The following is a 23,264-nucleotide window of genomic DNA, read 5'->3' on the forward strand; positions in this document are numbered from 1 at the left end:
CTTTCAATGAAACCGTATTTCTCTTATATCTCCCTCCCCACCTGCTTTTCCAAGGACTGAGGAGAAATATCTGATCATACCCATCCTTCTTGTAAAACTCCAACATCATATTATCAGTAGCCACACTGAGGGGTCGCCGGGCTGGCTCAGGCTGTCGTTGATCAGCAGGATCCATATCAGGAGATGGCACTGAGCTGTAATTGGCATTGTGGTTCACATGTATAGGGCTCCCATAATTACCTGTTACATTGAACTCTATGTCTTCGAGAGAAGAGAGAATGGGTGTGTAAAGCTTCATGTTCTATGATTACCTCTCCCCATCTCCACACCTTCTGATTGATGAAGGCAAGAGATATTTTCCCCTCTTGATTTCCCAAACAGAAAGTCCATCTCACTCATTCCCCATGCCACTAACTTTAGCCTTGCAATTCCCTTTTTTTCCCATAGGAATTTATTCACCAACTCTTCCCAGAGCCCACACAATTATAGTTTTCTATCTTTCCATTTCCATTTTTTTCTTCATATTTTTGGTAACATCTCTACCCCTATCCTCTTTCCATTTTCCATTCTTTGCCATCAATAACACTCAAGATAATCAATAATTCATCCCTCAGATGGTGACATACAAAGCAGAAATAATATGAATTAATTTTTAATATTAGATGAATATGAGAGCTAGCAAGCTCAGTGTTTAAGATCCATGTGGACCACTCTTAACTTTAGCAATACTATCTAATGAGGAGAAAAGTATGATTACAAAGTAATTTTACTAACGTGCCAATAAGAATAAGATTCAGAATTAGAAAGATTATAATTCCAGTTATCTTGGTTGGTATAAGGTGACAATAAATTCAATAAGTATTAATTAAGTGCTTACTGTGTGCAGACATAGTGCTAGATACTAAGGATTGTAAGATTAAAAAAAAGACAGTATCCACCTTCAAGAAAATTGCTTTCTCTTGGAGAAACAATAAATACACATATAAATAAATATTAAATATATACAAATTAAATAAAAGGTAACTTTTATTGGGAGTGGGGAGATGGGGAGTGGGAGGGCACTATTATCTTACAAGAACAAGATTTACTTAGGAAGTGATACCTGAGCCGGACCTTAAAGGAAGCTAGGTATTCTAAGGGATAGAAGTGAGGAAGGGATCATAATAAGTTTTGTGGGACAGCTTATGATATGTCATGGGCCAGAACTCTGTATTTAAAATAAGGATTCTTACAAGGTGCTAACTCAGTGAAATTGATAAAGACAATGGCTATCTAGTTTAGCATGGTGATTAATAGTTCTCTAAGTTCAGTATGATTTATTTAATCTTACAACAAATAATGGTTTCCTAGTGATATAATGATTGGCTTATACTCAGCATGATGAATAGATTTAACTGTAATAGAGCATATAAGCTGAGACAAACTCAGTCAGGGCAGGAACCCAGAGACACATTTATTCCATTGTCCACCTTTGTGGTGGCTGGAGGCTGAAACATAAGCCCGGAGACTCAGAGCCAGATTCATTTACTTCATCTCACATCACAGTAGTGGCTGGCCTCCTGCACTTCCCCCACTGAGACCAGTTTCTAGCTTTCAAGAAAGCTAGCTGGGCCCCAGGCAAGGAAACTAGACTTTGAAGGAGATAATAAAGGTTTTGGACTTTAACACTTGGCTATTCTGTGGTGATTACTGAACTAAAATGAAGACTAGTCCAGAGACCTCCAAAAAACCAACAAGAAATTACAATGATATATGATGGGATGGGGAATTTATGATAATGGGAGGGGAACTTTAATAAGGTAAAAGTACTTTTAAACTTCAGTTCCTATAAATAGAAATAGAAAATATACTAGATTTTTTAAAAAATCAAAGGTTTGGTTTTTGTTTTGCTACTATGTGACTTTAGCCAAGTCACTTTCCTCTTTTGGTCCTCAGATTTTTCATCTGTTAAATGAAATGATCAGTTTGGACTAGATCATGCCTAAGATATGATCTTTCTGATAAACCTGAAAGTGGGCATGATATAGAAAATGTTTGAGGTAGCAATGCATCATTTTCATTGGCCTTAGCAGTGATTCTTATTTTGTCCTAGACTTCTTGTCTCCTATTGCTGCCCATCAGACACTGGTCTTAACAAACTAGCATCACCCACTACATACCCCCAGGGAAGAACCATTCAGCATGTTGGATGATAGGCTCAATGATTCCAACGATCTGCAGAGAAACTGTGGTCATCATCTCAGTAATATTCCTAAAACATACAACAGAATGTCATAGACAAAGGAAGGAATAGATGTCTTGGGAGTTCCAAGAAGCATTACTTATACCAAAGGCATAGAATCTTTGGTCAAGACTATGTCTGAGAAGACAAGGTGTTAGGAAGAGCCTTGCAAAAGTTTTCTGTTTATTTTGCTAGGTCTCTTGCCCCTACCATGGAGACTTACTACTACCTTGATACCCAAGCTAATTTAGTACTTATTTCTATTTTATCACCAGGCTCATCCTGAACTGAGGATGTCAACAGAGATGGGAGAGATGGAGAAGGGCAGTGATTCAAGAGCGTACGGTATCCCCTTCTTGTGAACAAAAACATATTCTATTGAGACAGTATGAGCGGACTACAAAAGCTTGGGATATGAGCACTACTAATAATTGCTTTACATTTACCTGTTATTCCCCTTCTTAACATCACTCTCAACTTCTTGTGCTTTACTTACCCATCTGCTTGTGGCCACAACAAGTTGGGTCCTAGTACAATAGCCATGTTACTGGGAGTCATCTTGTTTGTGTCTTGAAATTCTGACAATTTAGCTAAAAATTTGATCAAGTATCTGAAAGGAAATCAAAAGGTTTTTGCTGAAAAAAGCAGGATGCCTGGATAGAGATTTTGTACTCTTTAGCTCAAGTAACCGAAACTCATACCACACACTTGCTTTAATACACAAAATCTGAAGAAGCCCATATTAATATTTTCTTTTGCAGCATAATGACATTATAAAATGCTTTGCTAATCCTAAAATGCTATGTGAATGTAAATAATCATCATTGTCCTCAAGTCTTTGAGCTAACTTATTCCTGCAATATTATTTTGCCAGGAAAAGACATACTTAGATCCTAGTAAGATGCCTGCATCTGTTTTAAATAAATACCCTCTCAAGAAACCTTTCACTATTCTTGAAGAGCTATTATATGATACCTAAGGAAAATCTTATCACATTACAGAAAAGCCATTTTTCCTTTTTCCTCTAACAGTGGCCATTTGCATTCTATTAGGGGCAGACATATTTAAAGGAAAAAGAGATAAATCCGTGCATAGAAAAATATCTTTTCTCTGCAGGACAAGCTTAATAGATCTGTAAGTATAGAAATATATCAAATATCAAATATCAAAGAGGGACTTGTGATAAATGTATTGTATGTGTTAGAAGTTCCTAGTTTCCACACAATCAATTATAAGCACTTTGGAGGAAAAGTAGTAGCTGGGAAAAGATATTTAAAAAGAAAAAAAAAAGGAATTTGTTTCATTCACTATTAAAAATTACTCTTAAGCCAACCAAAAGCCATCTTACATAATTATGCTGATTATACTTCAATACAACACACGGATATATCTGTAGACACAGGCATATCCTCATTGAGTTCTTGATTCTACTTTTTGGAATTCAGTTATGAATGCCAAAATTTCACCTCTTGTGAAAGTGAGAATCACATTAAGGTCACAATCATTGTTTGCCTTCAACTTTTACTCCTGAGCAATGACTCTGCTATTAATACTCAGAAAAGAAAATTCTAATAATAGAGTTCTCAATGATTCACAGTTTTTTTTGGTCAGTTATTTTCACAATATCCCTGGGACAAGATGGGAGCCCATTCTTCTTGTTGGGAAAAATGTGCCAAATATAAATAAATATGTTTAGAAATACAAATATAAATAAACCTAGACAATTTTAAAAAGGGGATTGCTAATTGGAGATAATCTTGACATTAAACAGAAACCTATTTTTAAATGTCTACATTCCCTAACAAATGTTTTCAGGCAAATTCCTGAACAGAAGCTATATTTTTGATCAATAGTTTCTCGAAAACACAAAGTTCTTAAAGCAAAGATTCAGAAAAAGAAAGGAAGGGACACATTCAATCTAGTCAATGTATAATGACTATTATGCTTCTGCAAGTACAAAAGCAACAAAGTTCAGGAAATTATTGCTAATGAAGTCAGTTGAGTATTCAGGTAAATTACAGTAAGTCAAGGGGCTCTTGGGTAAAAACAATGACATTTGAAATAGTTGTGAGTGATAGACCCTGGATTAGTCTTCAAGGGAGTTACTGGAAATAACTAATATTAAAATTAATCATGCAATTATGGAAGATTATTGTTCTGTAAGAAATGACCAACAGGATGATTTCAGAAAGGCCTGGAGAGACTTACATGAACTGATGCTGAGTGAGTAGGACCAAGAGATCATTGTATATTTCAACAACAATACTATATGATAATCAATTCTGATGAATGTGACCATTTTTTTTTAAAATTAATTTTATAATTATACTTTTTTTTTTGACAGTATATATGCATGGGTAAATTTTTTTTTTTTTAACAACATTATTCCTTGTATTCACTTTTCCAACTTTTCCCCTTCCTCCCTCTACTCCCTCCCTTAGATGACAGGCAATCCCATATATATTAAATGTGTTATAGTATATCCTAGGTACAATTTTCTTGCTGCACGGTAAGAATTGGATTACGAAGGTATAAGTAACCTGGGTAGAAAGACAATAGTGCAAACATTTTACACTCATTTCCCAGTGTTCCTTCTCTGGGTGTAGTTGTTTCTGTCCATCATTGATCAACTGAATTGGATCTTCTTTATGTGAAGACATCCACTTCAATCAGAATATATCTTCATACAATATCATTGTTGAAGTGTATAGTGATCTCCTGATTCTGCTCATTTCACTCAGCATCAGTTCATGCAAATCTCTCCAAACCTCTCTGTATTCATCCTGCTGGTCATTTCTTACAGAACAATAATATTCCATAACATTCATATACCATAATTTACCCAACCATTCTCCAATTGATGGGCATCCATTCATTTTCCAGTTTCTAGCCACTACAAAAAGAGCTCCCATAAACATTTTGACACATAAAGTCCCTTTCCCTTCTTTAGTATTTCCTTGGGATATAAGCCCAGTAGTAGCACTGCTGGATCAAAGGGTATGCACAGTTTGATAACTTTTTGGGCATAGTTCCAAATTGCTCTCCAGAATGGCTGGATTCTTTCACAACTCCACCAACAATGCACCAGTGTCCCAGTTTTCCCACATCCCCTCCAACATTCATCATTATGTGTAGTGGTATCTCAGAGTTGTCTTAATTTGCATTTCTCTGATCAGTAGTGATTTGGAACACTCTTTCATATGAGTGGATATAGTTTCAATTTCATCATCTGAAAATTGTCTGTTCATATATCCTTTGACTATTTATTAATTGGAGAATGGTTTGATTTTTTATAAATTAGAGTCAGTTCTCTATATATTTTGGAAAGGAGGCCTTTATCAGAACTTTAACTGTAAAAATATTTTCCCCATTTGTTACTTCCTTTCTAATCTTGTTTGCATGAGTTTTGTTTGTACAAAAGCTTTATAATTTGATGTAATCAAAATCTTCTATTTTGTGATCAATAATGATCTCTAGTTCTCCTTTGGTCATAAATTCCTTCCTCCTCCACAAGTATGAGACGTAAACTATCCTATGTTCCTCTAATCTATTTATGATCTCATTCTTTATGCCTAAATCATGGACCCATCTTGATCTTATCTTGGTGTTAAGTGTAGGTCCAAATCTAATTTCTGCCATACTAATTTCCAGTTTTCCCAATAGATTTTTTCAAATAATGAATTCTTATTCCAAAAGTTGGTATCTTTAGACTTGTCAAACACTAGATTGCTATAGTTGTACCCTATTTTGTCCTGTGTACCTAACCTGTTCCACTGATCAACTAGTCTATTTCTTAGCCAATACCAAATGGTTTTGGTGACTCCTGCTTTAAATTATAGCTTTAGATCAGGTACAGCTAGGCCACCTTCATCTGACCTTTTTTTTTTTTTTTTCATTAATTCCCTTGAAATTCTCAACCTTTTGTTCTTTCATATGAATTTTGTTGTTATTGTCTCTAGGTCATTAAAATAGTTTCTTGGGAGTCTGATGAGTATAGCACTAAATAAATAGATTAGTTTAGGGAGTATTGTCATCTTGATTATATTTGCTTGGCCTATCCAAGAGCACTTAATGTCTTTCCAAATATTTAAATCTGACTTTATTTTTCTGGCAAGTGTTTTGTAGTTTTGCTCATATAATTCCTGACTTTTCTTTGGTAGATGGATTCCCAAATATTTTATACTCTCGACAGTTGTTTTGAATGGAATTTCTCTTTGTATCTCTTTGTATTCTCTTTGTATCTGTTGCATTTTGTTGGTGATGTATAAACATGCTGAGGATTTATGTGGATTTATTTTGTATCCAGCAACTTTGCTAAAGTTGTGAATTATTTCTAATAACTTTTTATTAGAATCTCTGGGGTTCTCTAAGTATACCATCATATCATTTGCAAAGAGTGGTAGTTTGATTTCCTCATTACCTACTCTTATTCCTTTAATCTCTTTCTTGACTCATATTGCCAAGGCTAGCATTTCTAATACAATATTGAATAGTAATGGTGATATTGGCAACCTTGTTTTCTTCTTGATCTTACTGGGAAAAGTTCCGATTTATCCCCATTACATATGATGCTTACTGAAGGTTTTAAATATATGCTCCTGACTATTTTAAGGAATAGTCCATTTATTCCTATTCTCTCAAGTGTTTTTAGTAGGAATGGATGTTGTATTTATCAAAGGCTTTTTCTGCATCTATTGAGATGATCATGTGGTTTTTGTTAATTTGATTATTAATATGGTCAATTATACTAATAGTTTTCCTAATATTAAACCAGCCCTGCATTCCTGGTATGAATCCTACTTGATCATAGTGTATTATCCTGGGGATGATTTTCTGAAGTCTTTTTGCTAATATCTTATTTAAGATTTTAGCATCAATATTCATTAAGGAGATTGGTCTACAGCTTTCTTTCTCAGTTTTCAATCTACCTGGTTTAGGTATCAGTTACTTGTCTGTGTAATAAAAGGAGTTTGGTAGGACTCCTTCATCCTCTATTTTTTCAAATAGTTTATATAACATTGGGGCTAATTGTTCTTTAAATGTTTGGTAGAATTCACATGTAAATCCATCTGGTCCTGGGGATTTTTTCTTGGGGAGTTGATTAATAGCTTGTTCTATTTCTTTTTCTAAAATGTAACTATTTAAGCAATTTATTTCCTCCTCTATTAATCCAGGAAGCCTATATTTTTGGAGGTACTGGATGTGACCATTTTCAACAATGAGATGAACCAAATCAGTTCCAATAGAGCAGTAATGAACTGAACCAGCTACACCCAGCAAAAGAACTTTGGGAGATGACTATGAACCACTACATAGAATTCTCAATCCCTCTAATTTTGTCTTCTTGCCTTGTGGATTTCCTTCACAAGCTAATTGTACACTATTTCAAAGTCTGATTCTTTTTGGACAGCAAAACAACTGTTTGGTCATGTATACCTATAGTTTATTTAATTTATACTTTAACATATTGAACATGTATTGGTCAACCTACTATCTGGGAGGGGGGAGAGGAGGGGAAAAATTAGAACAAAAGGTTTGGCAATTGTCAATGTTGGAAAATTACTCATGCATATATCTGGTAAATAAAAACTATTAAAAAATTAATCATGCTATAGTCATCAATACATGGCTTTTCGTGTTAACACACAATGTAAACAAATGTTAAATGCCTGTCAGATTATTAACAGAGAGAAACTATTGATCATGGGGATACTGGGTCACAGAAAAAGGAATCCATTTAGCTTATAACTTCTATGGAAGACCAGAAACAAGAAAATGAATAATAATAAAGTGCTTTCCATTCCACTTACCTGATGTTATTATGATTGGCCTTGGGAAGTTTTTCACATGTATTCCACAGGGCCTGAAGCATTTTATCTTGATCCTGTATGCTGGAAGATTGAAATGAAAAGCTTTTGGCTAAGAATGAATGAAACCTACCAGAGTCTAAATGACAATCGGATTTAATTTCATTAAACATTCTTTCAACTCCATTCTTTGATGACCATTCAATGCCAGATCAAACTGACTTTACTAATCAGTCTGATTTCCAGTATCTATATTTTAACCATCCTATATATAGAGGTAGCCTTAATTGTTGGAGAGTCTTTTCTCCTGTGAAGCTCAAATCTGCCTTCCTGCATTTTCCACCTATTACTTCTATTCACTTGGACCTAGACTAATTACTCATCAAAATGAAACTCCTTTAAATATCTGTGGTGAGTATTCATATCCTTAAGTCTTCTCTATTTAGACTAAAAACAGATAAGAATGGGAAACAGGTGAAAGAGGTGGTACCAGTGGGACTACCAGATCTAATATTGAAAAAAGACCAATCAATTTTTACATCATTCTTCATGGAAAAATGAGAGCTTCAATTATTTGTTACCCTTCTACACTCATTTTTGTGTTTGCGTCTCATAAATAACTGAAAAGACTTTTGCTTTTATCTCTTTAAAATCACACAGTTCTAGCTTTTCCAAAAGGAAGCATAATGGAGTAGCCAGTCTAAGAATCAAAAAGACTTATGTTCAGCCAATAGCATATATGGCCTGTGGGCTTTTAAGCAAAACATTTAATTTCTCATTGCTCAAGCAGCTCATTAACTCAGTTGTTTAAAACAAAATTTCATTTTTTTCAATAAACAAAAATAGATTTTGTTCTCTGCTGCAAAAATGTTCTCTTATTTTTTTTTTAAAGATAAGGGTTTTGTTATATTAATAAAAAAAAAAAAAGAAAAAAAAAGATTCCATGTTGTCCATGTTAAAAAATACCTAATCACTTCTTTGTCAAGTAAGTATAGGAGAGGTTGATAGCATATGTTAGCCTTGGTCCTCTGGAATTATGGTTAAGTCATTGCACTGATATGAATTAAGGCTTTTAAAATTCTTTACTTTCATAGTATTGTTGTGTTAACCATTTTCCTTGATTTCCTCATTTTAGACTTCATCAATTCTCAGGTTTGCAGGAAACTTCTTATATTCTACCACATACTTGTTCAGTCATTCTCCAATTGTTAGGGACCTCCTTAGTTTCCAAGTCTTTGTCATCACAAAAAGTAGCTAAATTTTTTTGGTACTAATGTAATAGAGTATTTGAAGTCCCTTGATTTTTAGGGAGGGAGGCTTCTATTCTAAGTCAGTAATCCTCAGGGACTGCCCACATTCCCAATCTAAGAACAACAATCTGTCTGATTGTAAATAGACCACTCCTCAATTCATTGATGAATGATAATCTGGTCAGTAAGAACCAAATTCCTGAGCCAAATCTCAGTTCATTGTTGACTGCAAATTCTGGAGACCACTTCTCTGGGCCATAAAATTAGCATGTCAGTGATAGAAAGCTAGATAAAGGGGTCTCCTTTTTCTTAGGACTTTGCTAGTTTCGTTGGGAACTTAGTTCATTTGTAATGGCATTACAGTTATAATAAAATTTGCCCCTTGAGTAGGAAACAGGTTCAAGACTGCAAATTCTTTTGAGACACTTTCATCACATCAGTCTGTGACCCCAAACTTTTGGGGTTCCCTTTCACAACCTCAATATTTGGTGGCCCGGTATGGGTAGACTCTGCCCTGTCCTGGCTTGATTCCCTTCTTGTCAAGGTAAGGCCCCCTCCATTTTTTCTCCCACAATCTTATAGCAGGACACCACAAGCCAATTGGCTTAGTTCAATCTTCATGAGTTTTCCTTGACACCCAGACTGGGAAATTCTTGCAATTTTTGACAAAGTTCCTGAGGAATCTTTGTCACCCTTTCACCTTCTCTGGGATGCCAAAGAAGAGAGAAGTGCTACAGGATAGCTTTTGGCAAAGAGGTGACAATCCTCTTTCATGTCATTTTTGTCTACGTTTGCGTCTGTGCAGAATGCCTATGTCATGTTTGTTCTGTGAATTAGATTTTGTTACCTGAAAAGATTTAAAACTCAACCAACAGTAACAACCCCCCCCCACCCCAAACCTCTATGCTGTAGTTAGAATTCTGGGAAATTTTCTTTAAAAGTCTAATTTTTTTTTTTTTTTTTTTTTTCTGTAGACTTCAGCTATGGCCAAGCTGGGGGCTATGCAAAAAAAGTTATCTAATTAAAATTAAAGTAAGTCTTTACAGATTCTCAAAAGTTTTGAGAGCAAAACATCTTCACAAATTCTCAAACTTTTGAAAATAGTGATTAAGAAATTTGGCAATTAGTCCTTTTAGGATTGCAAGAAAAGTTCCTTAAACATTGGGGATAATTCCAGGAATTTACTCTATTCTGAAAGAAAAGAAAAGGAAAAATAAACCAGGTAAATAGAAACTTTTTGCTAATCCTTCCTTGATTCCTATCTTGTCCAGAGTTCCCCATCTGCTCCTATGGGAAAGCACCCCAGATGGTATTAAGGGATCCTCTCTATTCCTTTCCCTAGAATGGTTCTGAGTGTATTTTAGTAGTGGGATTGCTAACAAGATCAATATAGCCCAAGTTCCTCTGCTAACCTGTCTCATCTCAAATCAGATTAAAACTCAAATTCTGCTTCATCTTTACAAATAGGAGAAACAGATGTGGGAACCCTACACAATGTTTATCTCCCCAACCCAGTTTTGGGGGAGTCTGGGTAAGGCCCCATGGTCAACATTTACTGAGCCCTAGGACCTGAAATTACCATCAAAGGGATACCCTGGCAGCAGTCACCCCGGCTTTGAGCAGGTTCTGTCCAGGAACTGCCTGGGAAGAATATGGGGAACCTTAGCATTACCCAATATGGCAATGTGAGGTGAGAAAGCCAGTCAGTCTCTGCAATTGATAAGGCCACCATTCTCTCTCTTAATTGTGGATATGTATTAGTTATATAATTTATGGCAAATTATTTTATCTCTGTCCAGTTTTCTGATTTGTAAAGAGAAATAATAGTTGTTGCTATGAAGACTACATGATTACAAAAATGCTTAGCATAAAACGTGCTATATGAATGCTAACTGCTTTTTTGGGATATAATTGTTTCATATTTGATAATTTTATGCATTTTTTAGATGTGACCAACAGATAAATGATTTATAAATATATTTGAGATATGATAGTAAAAGCAGTTTTAAAGGAGCTCTAATTAAAGCTCACTAAAGGATCAATTTGCGCTGATAGTGTTATCAGAAGAGTTTTGGAAATTTAGGAAAACAGAAAAGCAGTTTGCCACTATTTTAAAAACTGTGGTTAGATCTAGAGAGTCAAACTTCTGAGGGCCCTGTCAGTAAAAACTGGCTTCTTAACCTTTTTCCTGGCTCACAAAAAGAGAATTGATTTGTGTGAATTGGAAAATAACCAAATGGCAATTCAGTTTGTCTAAAACATTTAATCAGAATTTAGGGAATCTCATTAATTTATTTAAGGGAATAGAAACTATAGCTAAGGCTATTTGGCTATTACTTAGAAAATTCTAAAATTGTTAACTAAGTTAACTTGGAGTTATTGTCATTATGCTAAGCCTTATCAGTTTACCTCTAAGTATGAGGTGTGCAACACCTTTACTCCCTTTACAGAAGGGGGGGGGAAGTATCAAACAGCACAACCATGAAAACACTAAGAATAGTTGGGATGGGCACAGCTAGCTCAGCCTCTTCCTTGTGGTCTCTATCAACTCCCCTTAATATGTAAGATTGCTAGTTTTCTTAAAACCATCAAGGTAAGAAATATCCTCAGCCCTGAGAAATGAGCCTGTTTAGAATTTATAGTTTCTAAACAAGGAATGCTTTTCCTAAAAATTTATAAGCCTGTATAATGATTGATCCTTTGCACCAGGATAAATTTAAACATATAAAACATGTTAAACAAAATCTCCTATGTGTGTAAGTCCTGGTAAACTTTTAAAATAATGTATCTAGCCCTAAGCTGTGATTGGTAGAATTTGCTATTGGAGACAAAATCTTGGAATTGTAACTGATATTCTTTTGAGTTCTGAATTTAATTGTCTGATTATTAAGTCAGTAGCCCACCATTAGAGAGAGAAATGCCATAAATTACTTAGAGGATGTCTTCTTGAAATGTCTAGATGGACGACTCATCTGGGTAGGAGAACACAATCTTAGCCTCTGCTTAAGATGGGATCCTTCGAAGTTTCCAAGTTTTGTTTCTTTGTTTCCCATGTGATTATTTCTGAGTCTGGCTAATTATTATTGCATGATTGTCTGTCAAACACATCTAAGGATGCCGTATCCTGTCATGTATGTGCTCTCAGGCTGAGGCCTAAAGGACCTGTTTTGATGCTATCATAAATGTCCCTGCTTTTTCCTCTTATAGCAAATTTCTATAATTAGAGTAAATGGTCATTAGAAACCATGTGCCCAATACAAATATCCCAGGGTCAAAATGGTTCTCTACTCTAGATCTTAAAGATGCTTTCTTTTGCATACCATTGCATAATACTCACAATTTCTTTTTGCCCTTGAAGGGTAAAGTCCAGGGGAATGTAACTCCCTACCAAGGAATATGGCTAGATGAGTTAGATGGTATCTTGATCCATAGCTCCAGCAAAGTTAGGCTTATCTGGCTGCAGTGGTACAAACTTCCAGCCCTCTCTCCCCTACATAAGGTTATGAAGCTTCTTTGTTTCAAGGCCCACACACAGTCTTATTATCAGTCTGATTAAAACCCTGATAGCTAAACTATTCTCTTGCTTCAGTCTTGGACCTATCTAAAGCCTTTTTACTCTGTATGGTGATGAAAGGTGGGGCCAAGTCCTATGGGCTTGACTCAGGCTTTGGAACCTTATCCCAGACTTTGTACTTACTTCTCAAAGAAACTTGGTGTCTTTTGGGTGACCCTCCTGAAGTTAGAGCTAGTTGCCACAGCCCTTCTAATTGTGGAAGCCTTTAAGCTCACCCTAGGCCAATTCCCACCAGGTTGAGAGCATTTTTGAAGCCAAAGCTTAGTTGTGGGAGGTTTACCAGCTATCAGGATCTCCTGCTAGACACTCCCAACTTGACTCTCCAGTGTGCCATACCCTCAACCCTGCCATTCTAGTCCCTGAAAACACTCAATAAGGTGACATTAAACCCAGATGGTGAATGGTTTACAGATGAAACCAGTTTTCTCAAAAATGGGGAAAGGAATGAGAGTAAATATTTATAGAGACTCCAAATATGCTTTTCATATTTTGTACACTCATGGAGCTATATGGAAAGAAAAGGGACTTTTGATAGCAAAAAGTTCTCCTATTAAATATGCAAGGGAAACAGGCTGGCAGATTCAGCTGCCCATATTGTTGTCCATTTGCCCCTGACCATGGCACTTTTACTTCCCTAGCTTACACCACTTCACATAACTCATAGTGGAAGAAAGGGGACACACCCTTCTTCCATCTGGGTAGTTTCAAACACTCTTAGGCCAGTTTCTAATCTCAGAGGCAGCCAGTGGGAACTTCTTTTTAGCTTGCCCAGTTCCTTGCAGAGCTACAATGGTCCAGCCTTCACTTCTCAAATAACTCTAAAGATGGCTGAAGCACTTAAAATTAGTTTTTCTTTCTTGGTTATTTTTCACTTTTTCCACTTGTACCTTTAACAACACTCTGAGATTGAGAGAGCTTTGCTTTTAGTATTTTCTCTTCAGTTTTTTGGGTGTCACTCTCTGGGCTCCTGTCAGTGGGGAAGATAACTCCTTAGTCTTTAGTGAAGCTAATGAACTCCTTGAGCAGCGGTGTGCCCTCAGCATTCTCAAGGTAGCCCACATGTGACCTGATGCATTATTTGCAGAGGCCTCACTCCCAAATGTTACCATCTCCACCCTGGATGCCATCCCATCTGTACTAGCTACTTTCCCCCTCCTAGGGGAATAACTTTAACCTGACTATTTACTGTTTTCTTGCCAGAAAGGATCTCTTACTCACATAATAATTGTAGGACATCCACTCTAAAATTATTCTGGCAAACTCAATGCTTCTTCAGCACCTTCCTTGAAGCTTCTTCATAATTTCCTAATAACTAACATTCTAATTGATATAATGTCATGTAATTATAATCATCCTTGGGGAGAACTAAGTAGAAAGCTACTACAAAACTTGACCTCCGGTACCATCTTTTCACCTAAGGGATATGCTTTTCTTTGTAAAATGGGTTTTCCATTCCATTTTGAGGTTTCTTGGTGCTTGAACCCCAGGCCATCTGAGTGCTCCTTTCATTATATATAATCCCACTGCTTCAGACACTATCCCTACCTCTTCAAGGAGACAAAAGTCGGGATTTGGGGGAAAACACTCTTTGGTATTTATCCTAAGAAAAACTGTTTGGATGAGAGGCATTCATGATAGCCTCATCTTCTCCTCACCTTCAGCCTTCATCTGAGTGGGGTTCCTGGTTATTGTCTCTATATTCTTTTTTTTTTTGCTCATATTTTGCCCCTGCATTTTTAACCTACTTGTGAGATTTGTTTCTTCCAGGCTCCAAGCTATGAAATTCCAATTATTTGTTCACCCTGAATTCCACTGGCTAACTGATTCTAATAACTAGGCCCCTTTTGAATGCTGCTGCCGCCATCTTGCCTCTCTTCCCTAGTCTGGATCTCACTAGGGACAGCTCTATGCTCCTTATCAGCATAAAGCAGCTGCAGAAGATGAGATCTCTCTCCGTGTGTCCCAAATGAATTTGGGGAGCAAATTGCTTGAGAGGGGAAAATGATGTAATATAGAATTTGAGGTCCTCTGATTTTAGGGGAGGGGGCTTCTGTTATAACAATACATCAGTAATCCTCAGGTATTTCCCACAATCCTCATAGATTTCTCAATCTAAGAACAACATGTCTTGGGGCAGCTAGGTGGCACAGTGGATAGAGCACCAGCCTTGAATTCAGGAGGACCCAAGTTCAAATCTGGTCTCAGATACTTAACACTTCCTAGATGTGTGACCCTGGGCAAGTCACTTAACCCCAGCCTCAGGAAAAAGAACAACATGTCTGATTCTGAATAGACCACTCTTCAATTAATTGCTGACTGATAATTTGGTCAGGAAGAACCAAATTCCAGAGACCACTCCTCTGGGCCACAGAATTAGCATGTCAATGATAGAAAGCGGGATAAAACGGTCTCCTCTCTCTTAGGATTTTGCTAGTTTCTTTTGGAACTTAGCCTGCTTTTAATGGCATTACAATTACAATAATCTTTGCCCCTTGACTAGGAAATCGGTTCAAGGCTGCAAATTCTTTTGAGACACTTTGAGACACCATTTTATGACCCTAAACTTTTGAGGTCCTGTTTCCCAATCTCAACAGAACTAATGAGTCTTTATTCTCTTTCTTTAACCTCTTTGGGGTTAAAGTTAGCAGAGTCAAAGGATATATGCAGTTTAGTAATTTGGAGGAATATGCTTTCTGATTATTTTCCAAAATAACTATACCAATTCACAGTTTTACCAACAGCATAGTAATGTTCCAGATTTTCTGCAGCCCCTCCAACATTTAGCATTTTCCTTTTTAGTCATTTTTGTCAATCTGATGAGTATGAGATGGCATCATGGAGCTGCTCTAATTAACATCTTTCTAATTTTTATTGATTTGGAGAATTGTTCATGTGATTGTTGAATGCTTGGATTTCTTCTTTTGAAAACTGATTGTGAATGGGTGTGGCCTCAGTTAAACCAAGACCTGTTGAAGACCTTAATTTAAAAAGGCCAAGGTCTTCCATTTCATCCAGGACTATTTATTCTTGATTTATATTTGCCCCTGGACCCAGATGACTCCGGAAGGGAAAGTGAGGCAGGTGACCTTGCACAGCCTTCCCTCACTTAAATCCAATTCACTTGCAAGTCATAGCATCACTTTCCTGATGTCATGGTCCTCTTTAAGAACAAAGGACAAATAAAAACAATAACAACAATAGGACTGTGAATTAATAGATAGACCCAAAAAAATTTTACATATTTTATAGTTATTTTGAATATTCTTTCTCTTTCTATCATTTCTTGCTGAGTTTTATTGATAATACACAATGATTTATCTTTTAGCTTATGATTTATGTTGGTTTTTAATATACTCTGAAGCATTTCTGAAGTCACTGTTTCAAAATATCATCAAGGGAGTACAAAGGTGAGCAGTTCTCAGTAAGTTTACTAACTAAACTTTCCTCACATTGGCTGGGCTTCAAAGCTTATGGGAAACTTTCCCCAGCAACAAGAGAAAAGAGCCAAAACAAAGATGTTTGCTTTGTGTGTGTGTGGTGGTCTGGAGAGGAAGCAAGATTTAGTCAAACAGGATCTTGTGGTACCCTACCCTTCTCTTATCTTGAGTCACAAGGGGAAGTATAATGCAAGAATGTGAACAGTGCAAAGCTAGGGACAAAGAATAAAAAATTCTTTTCAAATCTCAGGCCCCCATCCCCAATCACAAAACTCAGTTCCTGCCCCTAAGGAGCTTGTATTCTTACATTCTTTTGGGGGAGATAATCTCCACTCTGATCACCCACCAATTTCAACTTTCTACTTTGTCTCATTTTTTTTTTCTTTCTATTTAACCTTCACAACTGTGGAAATCAAACAAGTGTTCATCCATTTCTCACAAGATGGATGGGGAAATAGGGCCTAGCAGTGTTAGAACTCACTGCATACTACAAAATCATCAAAAGCATTTGAAAATTACTAAAAAACCGAAAGAATGATCAGTAAAACAGATTAAGTATACAACACAGAGAAGCAAAGAAACCAAGTAGCTTAGTTTTTGATGGTTTAAGAATTCACCATTTGACATAAATGCTGGGATACCTGGGAAACAGTCTGACAGAACCCAGGTATAGCTAGCTTAAACATCTCTAATCAAAAGAGATAGCAAAAGAAGATCCAATTGTATATATATGAATTATATATAAAGTTTCACACATAAAGAACTAGAGGAACAAGGAAGAAAATATCTTTCAGAACTATGATGAGGGGAACAATTGATAAATAGGGTCAAAGAAGGCAAAATAAATAATTTTAATTAATAATTCACCCATTCAGTAATTAAGGCTAGATATTAATTTAGGCAAATAATTTCCTCTTTCACTTCGTCAAAATAAATCTAAATAAATAAATGAATCTGGAAAGGGACCCTCAGAGTTTCTGGCCAAAGTAGAAATGACTACTATTTATATTTAATCTGAGTCAATCAGGACCCAAACAATGAAAAAATAGGGCTTGACCTAGTACCTCTTGGTGGCCAATTAGAACCAGATTGGTTTTGGTTTAACACTGAACTCTCTCAAGATATCTTAAGATTTACTGGCTAGATTTCTTTCTGAAGTACCAAACTGTAAGCCAAAACCAAGTCACATGCAGGACTTATAAAACTGTATGTCCTATACAACTATTTTATAGAAATAAAGATAGACCTACATAATTGGAGAAATTTAAATTGCTCATTGTAAGACTGAATCAATAATGTTAAAATGAATAACTACTTAAATAAGTTTACTTATTCAATGTTATACCAATTAAACTGCTACAGAATTAGTTTGTAGAGATAGAAAATAATTATCACGAAATTCATCTTGGAGGGGAAAAGGTCAAGGATCTCAAGGAAAATAGTGGAAAAGAAAAGGGATTGTTTGGTAAGTGTCACTGATTCATTAGAGACTTGTCTTAGGAGAGGCAAAAAGGAATTTATTGTTTTTTTCATGAGAAAAAGACACACCCAGTGTCAACCAAAATATCTATATTTCATTATTTTTTTTTGACACAGCAATTCTTTAGGAGTTTTTTAGTCTACAATTAATTTTATCTTTTATTGAATAAAATTTTGTTATTAAGAGCAGTAATTTTGTACTATTTCTGCTTTTCTGAATTTTTTACTTTATAATGCTTTTATATACTTTTTTGTAAAGGTACAAGATACAGCTGAGATTTTTATATACTCTTTCCTATCCCTATTCAGTAATAGAGATCTACTATATCTATTTTGAAACTATTTAAGTCCATGATTCTAATCATTTTCTCACGGCTTCTTATTGAGATTTTCCATTAAGTATTTAGATGCTATGCCATTTTGGTGCGTATATATTAAATGTTGAAATTAATCCAGTGTCTTTCAGCAAAATCAAGTTTCCTGTTTTTCTCTTTTAATCAAGTCTATTTTCCCTATTTCTTTGAGATCATTATTATTATTACAGAAATTATTAGTTGTTTTAGTTGAAGTGAAATAGAAGACATTTTGGTTTGGCCCTTTATTGTAACTTTGTATGAATCTTTCTTTACGTATCATTTGTATTTCTTGTAAACATCATACTGTTGGATTTTAGTTTTTAATAAATCCTGCTAGCCTCTTTTATAGGGTTTATATCCCATTCAAAATCATAATTATAATTGTTAAATGCTTATTTTACTCTATTTTATTATTTTATCTTTTTTTTCTCCTTTTTTAAAATTTTCTTCACAAAGATGGGAGTAAAGAATATGCTCAGCACCAATGCTCTATGCTTGATATAATCAGCTTTGACTCCTCTACCCCTTTTCTATTTCACTCAGATCTCCATTATAGGTTCTTATGCTTTTTTTTTCCATTTTAAACCCCTCTTTGTGATCCAAGTTTAAATTCTGAGTTTGATATTTTGCTAATGACTTATTCTTTCCATAAATTTATCCTCCCACTTATTTCCCCCTCAATTTCTATCCTTCTGTTTCCTTGTTAAATTGAATCTATTTCTACACCAAATGTTGCATGTTTTTTCATCTCCTTGAAGCACTGAAAATGGAAGCAAAGTTCTAGTGAACTACGTTACACCTTCCTTCCTTGTATAGAATTTTACTTTTAACTCTTGATGATACAAGATAAGTTTCTTCCCATTCATTCCCCCTTTCTTCTCTAGGGAGTTTTTTTCACACATCTCTTTCTTTTGTCTTTTAAAATCATCAAAATATAATAAAATTTCTCCACCCCATTTATATTATATAATTTTATCACCCTGATGAGAATAGGGTCAAAACATACAGTCATTAACTTCTTTTCAATACATTCTAATTCATTTTTATTTTTATTTTTGTAAAAAATGAAATAAAATTTAATTTAAAAATATTAAGATGATGTAGTTAGCATAAAATTATTTGGAAAATGTTCCACAATAATAATTATAAAGTAAAGATTTAACTATAACCAACTATCTTGTACCCTTTCACCAGGCATCATTAAGAATAAAATGGTTTAGAAAGAAAAAAAAACTACCATCCAAAAATAGGAAGTAATTAAAAAACAAAACAACCCTTCCCAACAAATATAAATGCATTCAAGTATTACTTTGAACATTTCATACAAATATAAATCCATTAGCTTTATTTTGTTAGTATACAAATAAAACATTTTCATTTGTTTAGAAAAATTTGTACACAGGTGGTTTTTTTTTTTAAACATTTTTAAACACAGTGTCGCATCAAATATTAGGTCATTCTTGAAATTCAAAAGGCTTTAGTTTGTGAATATTCATTATTTTAGAAGAAAATCCTTTTAAACAATATTTAAAAATTAGTGAGTTCATGTTAAAACTATATAAAGAAAGGAGATACTGTAAGCATATGAAAAAGAAAGATTGTTTTTGAAAGAACTTTAAGGTATTTTTCTCTGGTGATGTCACAAGTTTTGGTCTTCGCTGTATCTTTATTTTCCAAGTCACATTTTCTAGGTTCCAACTCTCTAAAGTATGAGTATAGCTCTTTTAAAAAAAAAAAAAACTTGGAAATGTTATTTTAAAAACCCTGTCACAAAATATATTAAATTTGGCAAAAATGAATTAAAATTTTTCTTTAATGAAGACAAAAAATATATCAAAGTTACTAGATGTAAAATCTTTTTTTCCAATCTGAGTAGTTGGATTTGGGAGATTTTTTGGCTAGCTACCACTAATTAATTTTTAAATAGCTAAATGTTACAAAATATTTTTTGAATAGTTTAAAAGTCACAGGAAATGAACTGATTCAGTTCTGAGTAAAGTAATGGAGTTAAAATAAAATTTTGGATGTAAGAAAATATGCAAATAAATAGATCTTGTGCAGAAGGGAGTATTTTAACTTTACATAAAATAACAACAACAAAAAAAGCCATGATTGTTGGCCTTAGATGAAATTAAGACATTATAAAAATGGAATTTATGATTGCTAAGTTTCTATTGTTAATTGCTATCATAATACATTCTAATTCTAAGGAATTCTGTTACTTGGGTTTGATTTTATGCCTCTTGTTACCAAGCTGTTAGCTCTCCAAGTCATTCCTCCCAATGTTCCCCCCCCCCCCCCTTTATTCCTCTCATTTCCTCCTGTACTGCTGGCCCTGTTCCTGACTTTCATGGTTTTACTTTACTTCTGGTCATCCTAGAACTTTCCTCAGTATCTAGGGGCTCTACACTCTGGGGAAAAAAAAAAATTTACTTAGTCACCCAAGGAAAAGTCTACCCCTTTTCTCCTATGGGTGAGTTCCTCCAGGACCCTTCATTATGTAGATATGTGGATTGAGGATGATTTGCCTTTATTCTTCACTTTGCACTGTTCTGTCTTCTTCTGCACTCTCTCACCCCGTAGACATTTTAGTTTCCTTTTATGAGTTGTCTCCTTTGTTCCTACCCCCATTTGAAGGTAAACTTATTAAGGGCTTGAATTGTATTTCTTTTTCCTTATACTTTTTTTTCTTTATGGTGCCCAACGTCAGTATTGTTTAATAAATTCTTATATCCTTCCATTTTATTTGTATCATTTTAACTCTTTTTATGTCTTGTCTATCATAATAATATTATCTTTTTTGGTTTAGTCATTCTTTTATCCTTACTTAATTGTTTTAGGACACTGGTCCTGTAGGCAGGACTTGTGGCAGGACTGTTGTGGCTTTGTATGATCCTGGCTTTTTCCATCTAGGATTTTCCTACTTCATTCTTTGTTTTAGTGTGGTGTTCTTCAATAATCAAAGGGGTGGCTTGAGTCAGGGAGTCTCAGATTTTCAGTGAGCTCTATGGGGTCAAATCAAGGGTTTTCCAAGCTCATCAATGCAGCTTATGTTTGGGCAATAGAGCTGTAAACTTGCCTCTGAATGCTGCTCCAGAAAACACCAGCTGGATTCAGACCCTGTTAGCTAGTTGAAAGGTTCAGTAGTTTCAGAGTAATTGTGCTGCTAACCTTTTCCTATTTTAGGCACATGATATGGGACTAAATCCCCAATTTTTTTGAGTATACTGCTGATCCAACCCTATTCTGGATGCAGATATGAGTTTTTAATCCACTCTTGGTGACTATGCACTATTGGCTTGGCTCTGATCAAAATTGTGGGGGCTGAGTTTTAAATCAAGCCCTTCTGTGATACTCTTATGCTGCTATCTTGGGCCTAACAATGAGCCTGCCATCTATTTTGAATGTTAGCACTCTGTGCTGCTGGCCTGGTCTCTGAAATCTGTTCTAGGCAACCTTGTACTTTTGCTTATTTGGAGTTCAAAGGCACCTGACACTTTTGGGAAATTCCAAACTGCTGGCTTCAGCCCAGGTTGAGTCCACAATTCTGGTCCACATTTATAGCTTTGGTTACTTGCTTATTCAGTTTTGTGAGATGTTGGAGAGATGCCCCACTATGATTTTCCCTGAGATTACTCCTCAGTCTTATGGTTTTCTTAGATTTTTCTTGAAGTAATTGTGGGGGAAGTTGGTCTATATTACTTCTTTCGACTCTCCCATCTTTACTCATCCTTCACTATTTTAACACAGGCTAGATTTGTTGAGAATGTAGTAGGAAAGGATTCCTACGTTGGGATCCTATATTGGAAGATTGGACTAGTTAACTTGAAGATTCCATGATTACTTAATCAGGAGACCAGCAAAATAGTGGGTAAGTAGGTGGTACAGTAAATAGAGCAGAGAACTGGGAATCAGAAGTACTTAATTCTGAATCCTGCCTTAGATATTTTGTGGGAAATCACTTGTCCTCTTCTGCCTCCAAAATCGGGATAACAATAACATCTACCTTACAGACTTGTGGATAAATATAAAGTACTTTACAAACCTTAAAGTACTATATAAGTGCAAGCTATTCTTTTTATTGAGGAGCTAGCAAGACCTTAAAATAGTGTTATGGCTATGGGAACAAAAAAAGAATAAATTGTTTTTACAGATATCCTGAAAGTGAAATCAGTGGACTTGGTAAATGATTAGACAAAAGTGAGGGAGTTTCAAAGATGATTCAAAGGATCTTAAATATGTTGTCAGGAAAAATGGTAATATTACTTACAGAGACAGAGAATTTAGGAAATATGGAAACCTAGGCTTGGCGCTGAAATATAGATAAATTTCCTTCAATTCCTTTATTTTACAGAGTAGTACATATTATTATGTGAGCTGAATTAAGCTGAATATAATTTTTGTATTATTGTATTTGAGATTTAGTAAGCAGTTGGTATATACAACTGGAACTCTGATAAGAAGGATAGTTTGGGGATATAGACTTTGGAATCATCAGTACGGTGGAATTAGGGGAAGTTGTATGATTACATGAACTTTCCTAGCATGTAGGATATATATTGGATATACTATTAAGAGAGAAGACCAGAAGGCTTTTAGGAGTTTTTTTTAGGAGATAGGTAATTATAGAGGAGCATCTGAAATAAACAAAGAAGGTACAGTTGGAGAGATGGGTTGAGAAGCAGTCTAGTAACTGTTTGAAAACTAAGGGAGAGAATTTCAAGAAGAGGAGCTCTTGAGCACTGTCATACATAGCAGAGAAATCAAAGTAAACAGAGAGATCACTCTGATGTGATTTGGCTCTTCCTCGAATGTAACAAAGAAGGACTAATTCTTCCTTCAAAGACTAAATATAGATGGTTCTTTAACATTACAGAATAAAAGGGGAGGAAAGTGAGTTTGTATTCAAAAGATACTTAACCAACCTCCTTTCTAGTTCCTATCTTGCTTTAGGGGCTCCTCTCCAGCTCTCTCTTTAATTCTTTCTTCATCACTTTAGACTTTCAATTCCCTTCTAATTCTCTTCTCCATTCTGTAGATCTACTGGATAAATTCTAGCTTATAATCTTATCTAATTATAATCTGATCTAAGGGTCAGATGGTGTCAGTAAGTTTTATGATTATTGAAAGTAGATTTAGA

The 23,264-nt window shown here is 35.2% G+C and overlaps 1 protein-coding gene across 5 annotated transcripts in view; it reads right to left on the minus strand.

Moving 5' to 3' along the window:
* Nucleotides 1-23,264, minus strand: part of ARHGAP44 (Rho GTPase activating protein 44) — a 175,502-nt gene that overhangs the window by 38,080 nt on the left and 114,158 nt on the right. For all 5 annotated transcript variants that reach the window (XM_074312027.1, XM_074312026.1, XM_074312029.1 and 2 more), the window contains exons 13-16: nucleotides 8,032-8,112; nucleotides 2,718-2,831; nucleotides 2,160-2,251; nucleotides 81-261 (exon numbers count right to left, since the gene is read on the minus strand). In XM_074312027.1, coding sequence (XP_074168128.1) covers nucleotides 81-261; nucleotides 2,160-2,251; nucleotides 2,718-2,831; nucleotides 8,032-8,112 — 468 coding nt within the window. The remainder of the gene's footprint in view (nucleotides 1-80; nucleotides 262-2,159; nucleotides 2,252-2,717; nucleotides 2,832-8,031; nucleotides 8,113-23,264) is intronic.

This window comes from Sminthopsis crassicaudata, chromosome 4 (assembly GCF_048593235.1).
Source record: "Sminthopsis crassicaudata isolate SCR6 chromosome 4, ASM4859323v1, whole genome shotgun sequence".
In the NCBI taxonomy this organism is placed as follows: Eukaryota; Metazoa; Chordata; class Mammalia; order Dasyuromorphia; family Dasyuridae; genus Sminthopsis; species Sminthopsis crassicaudata.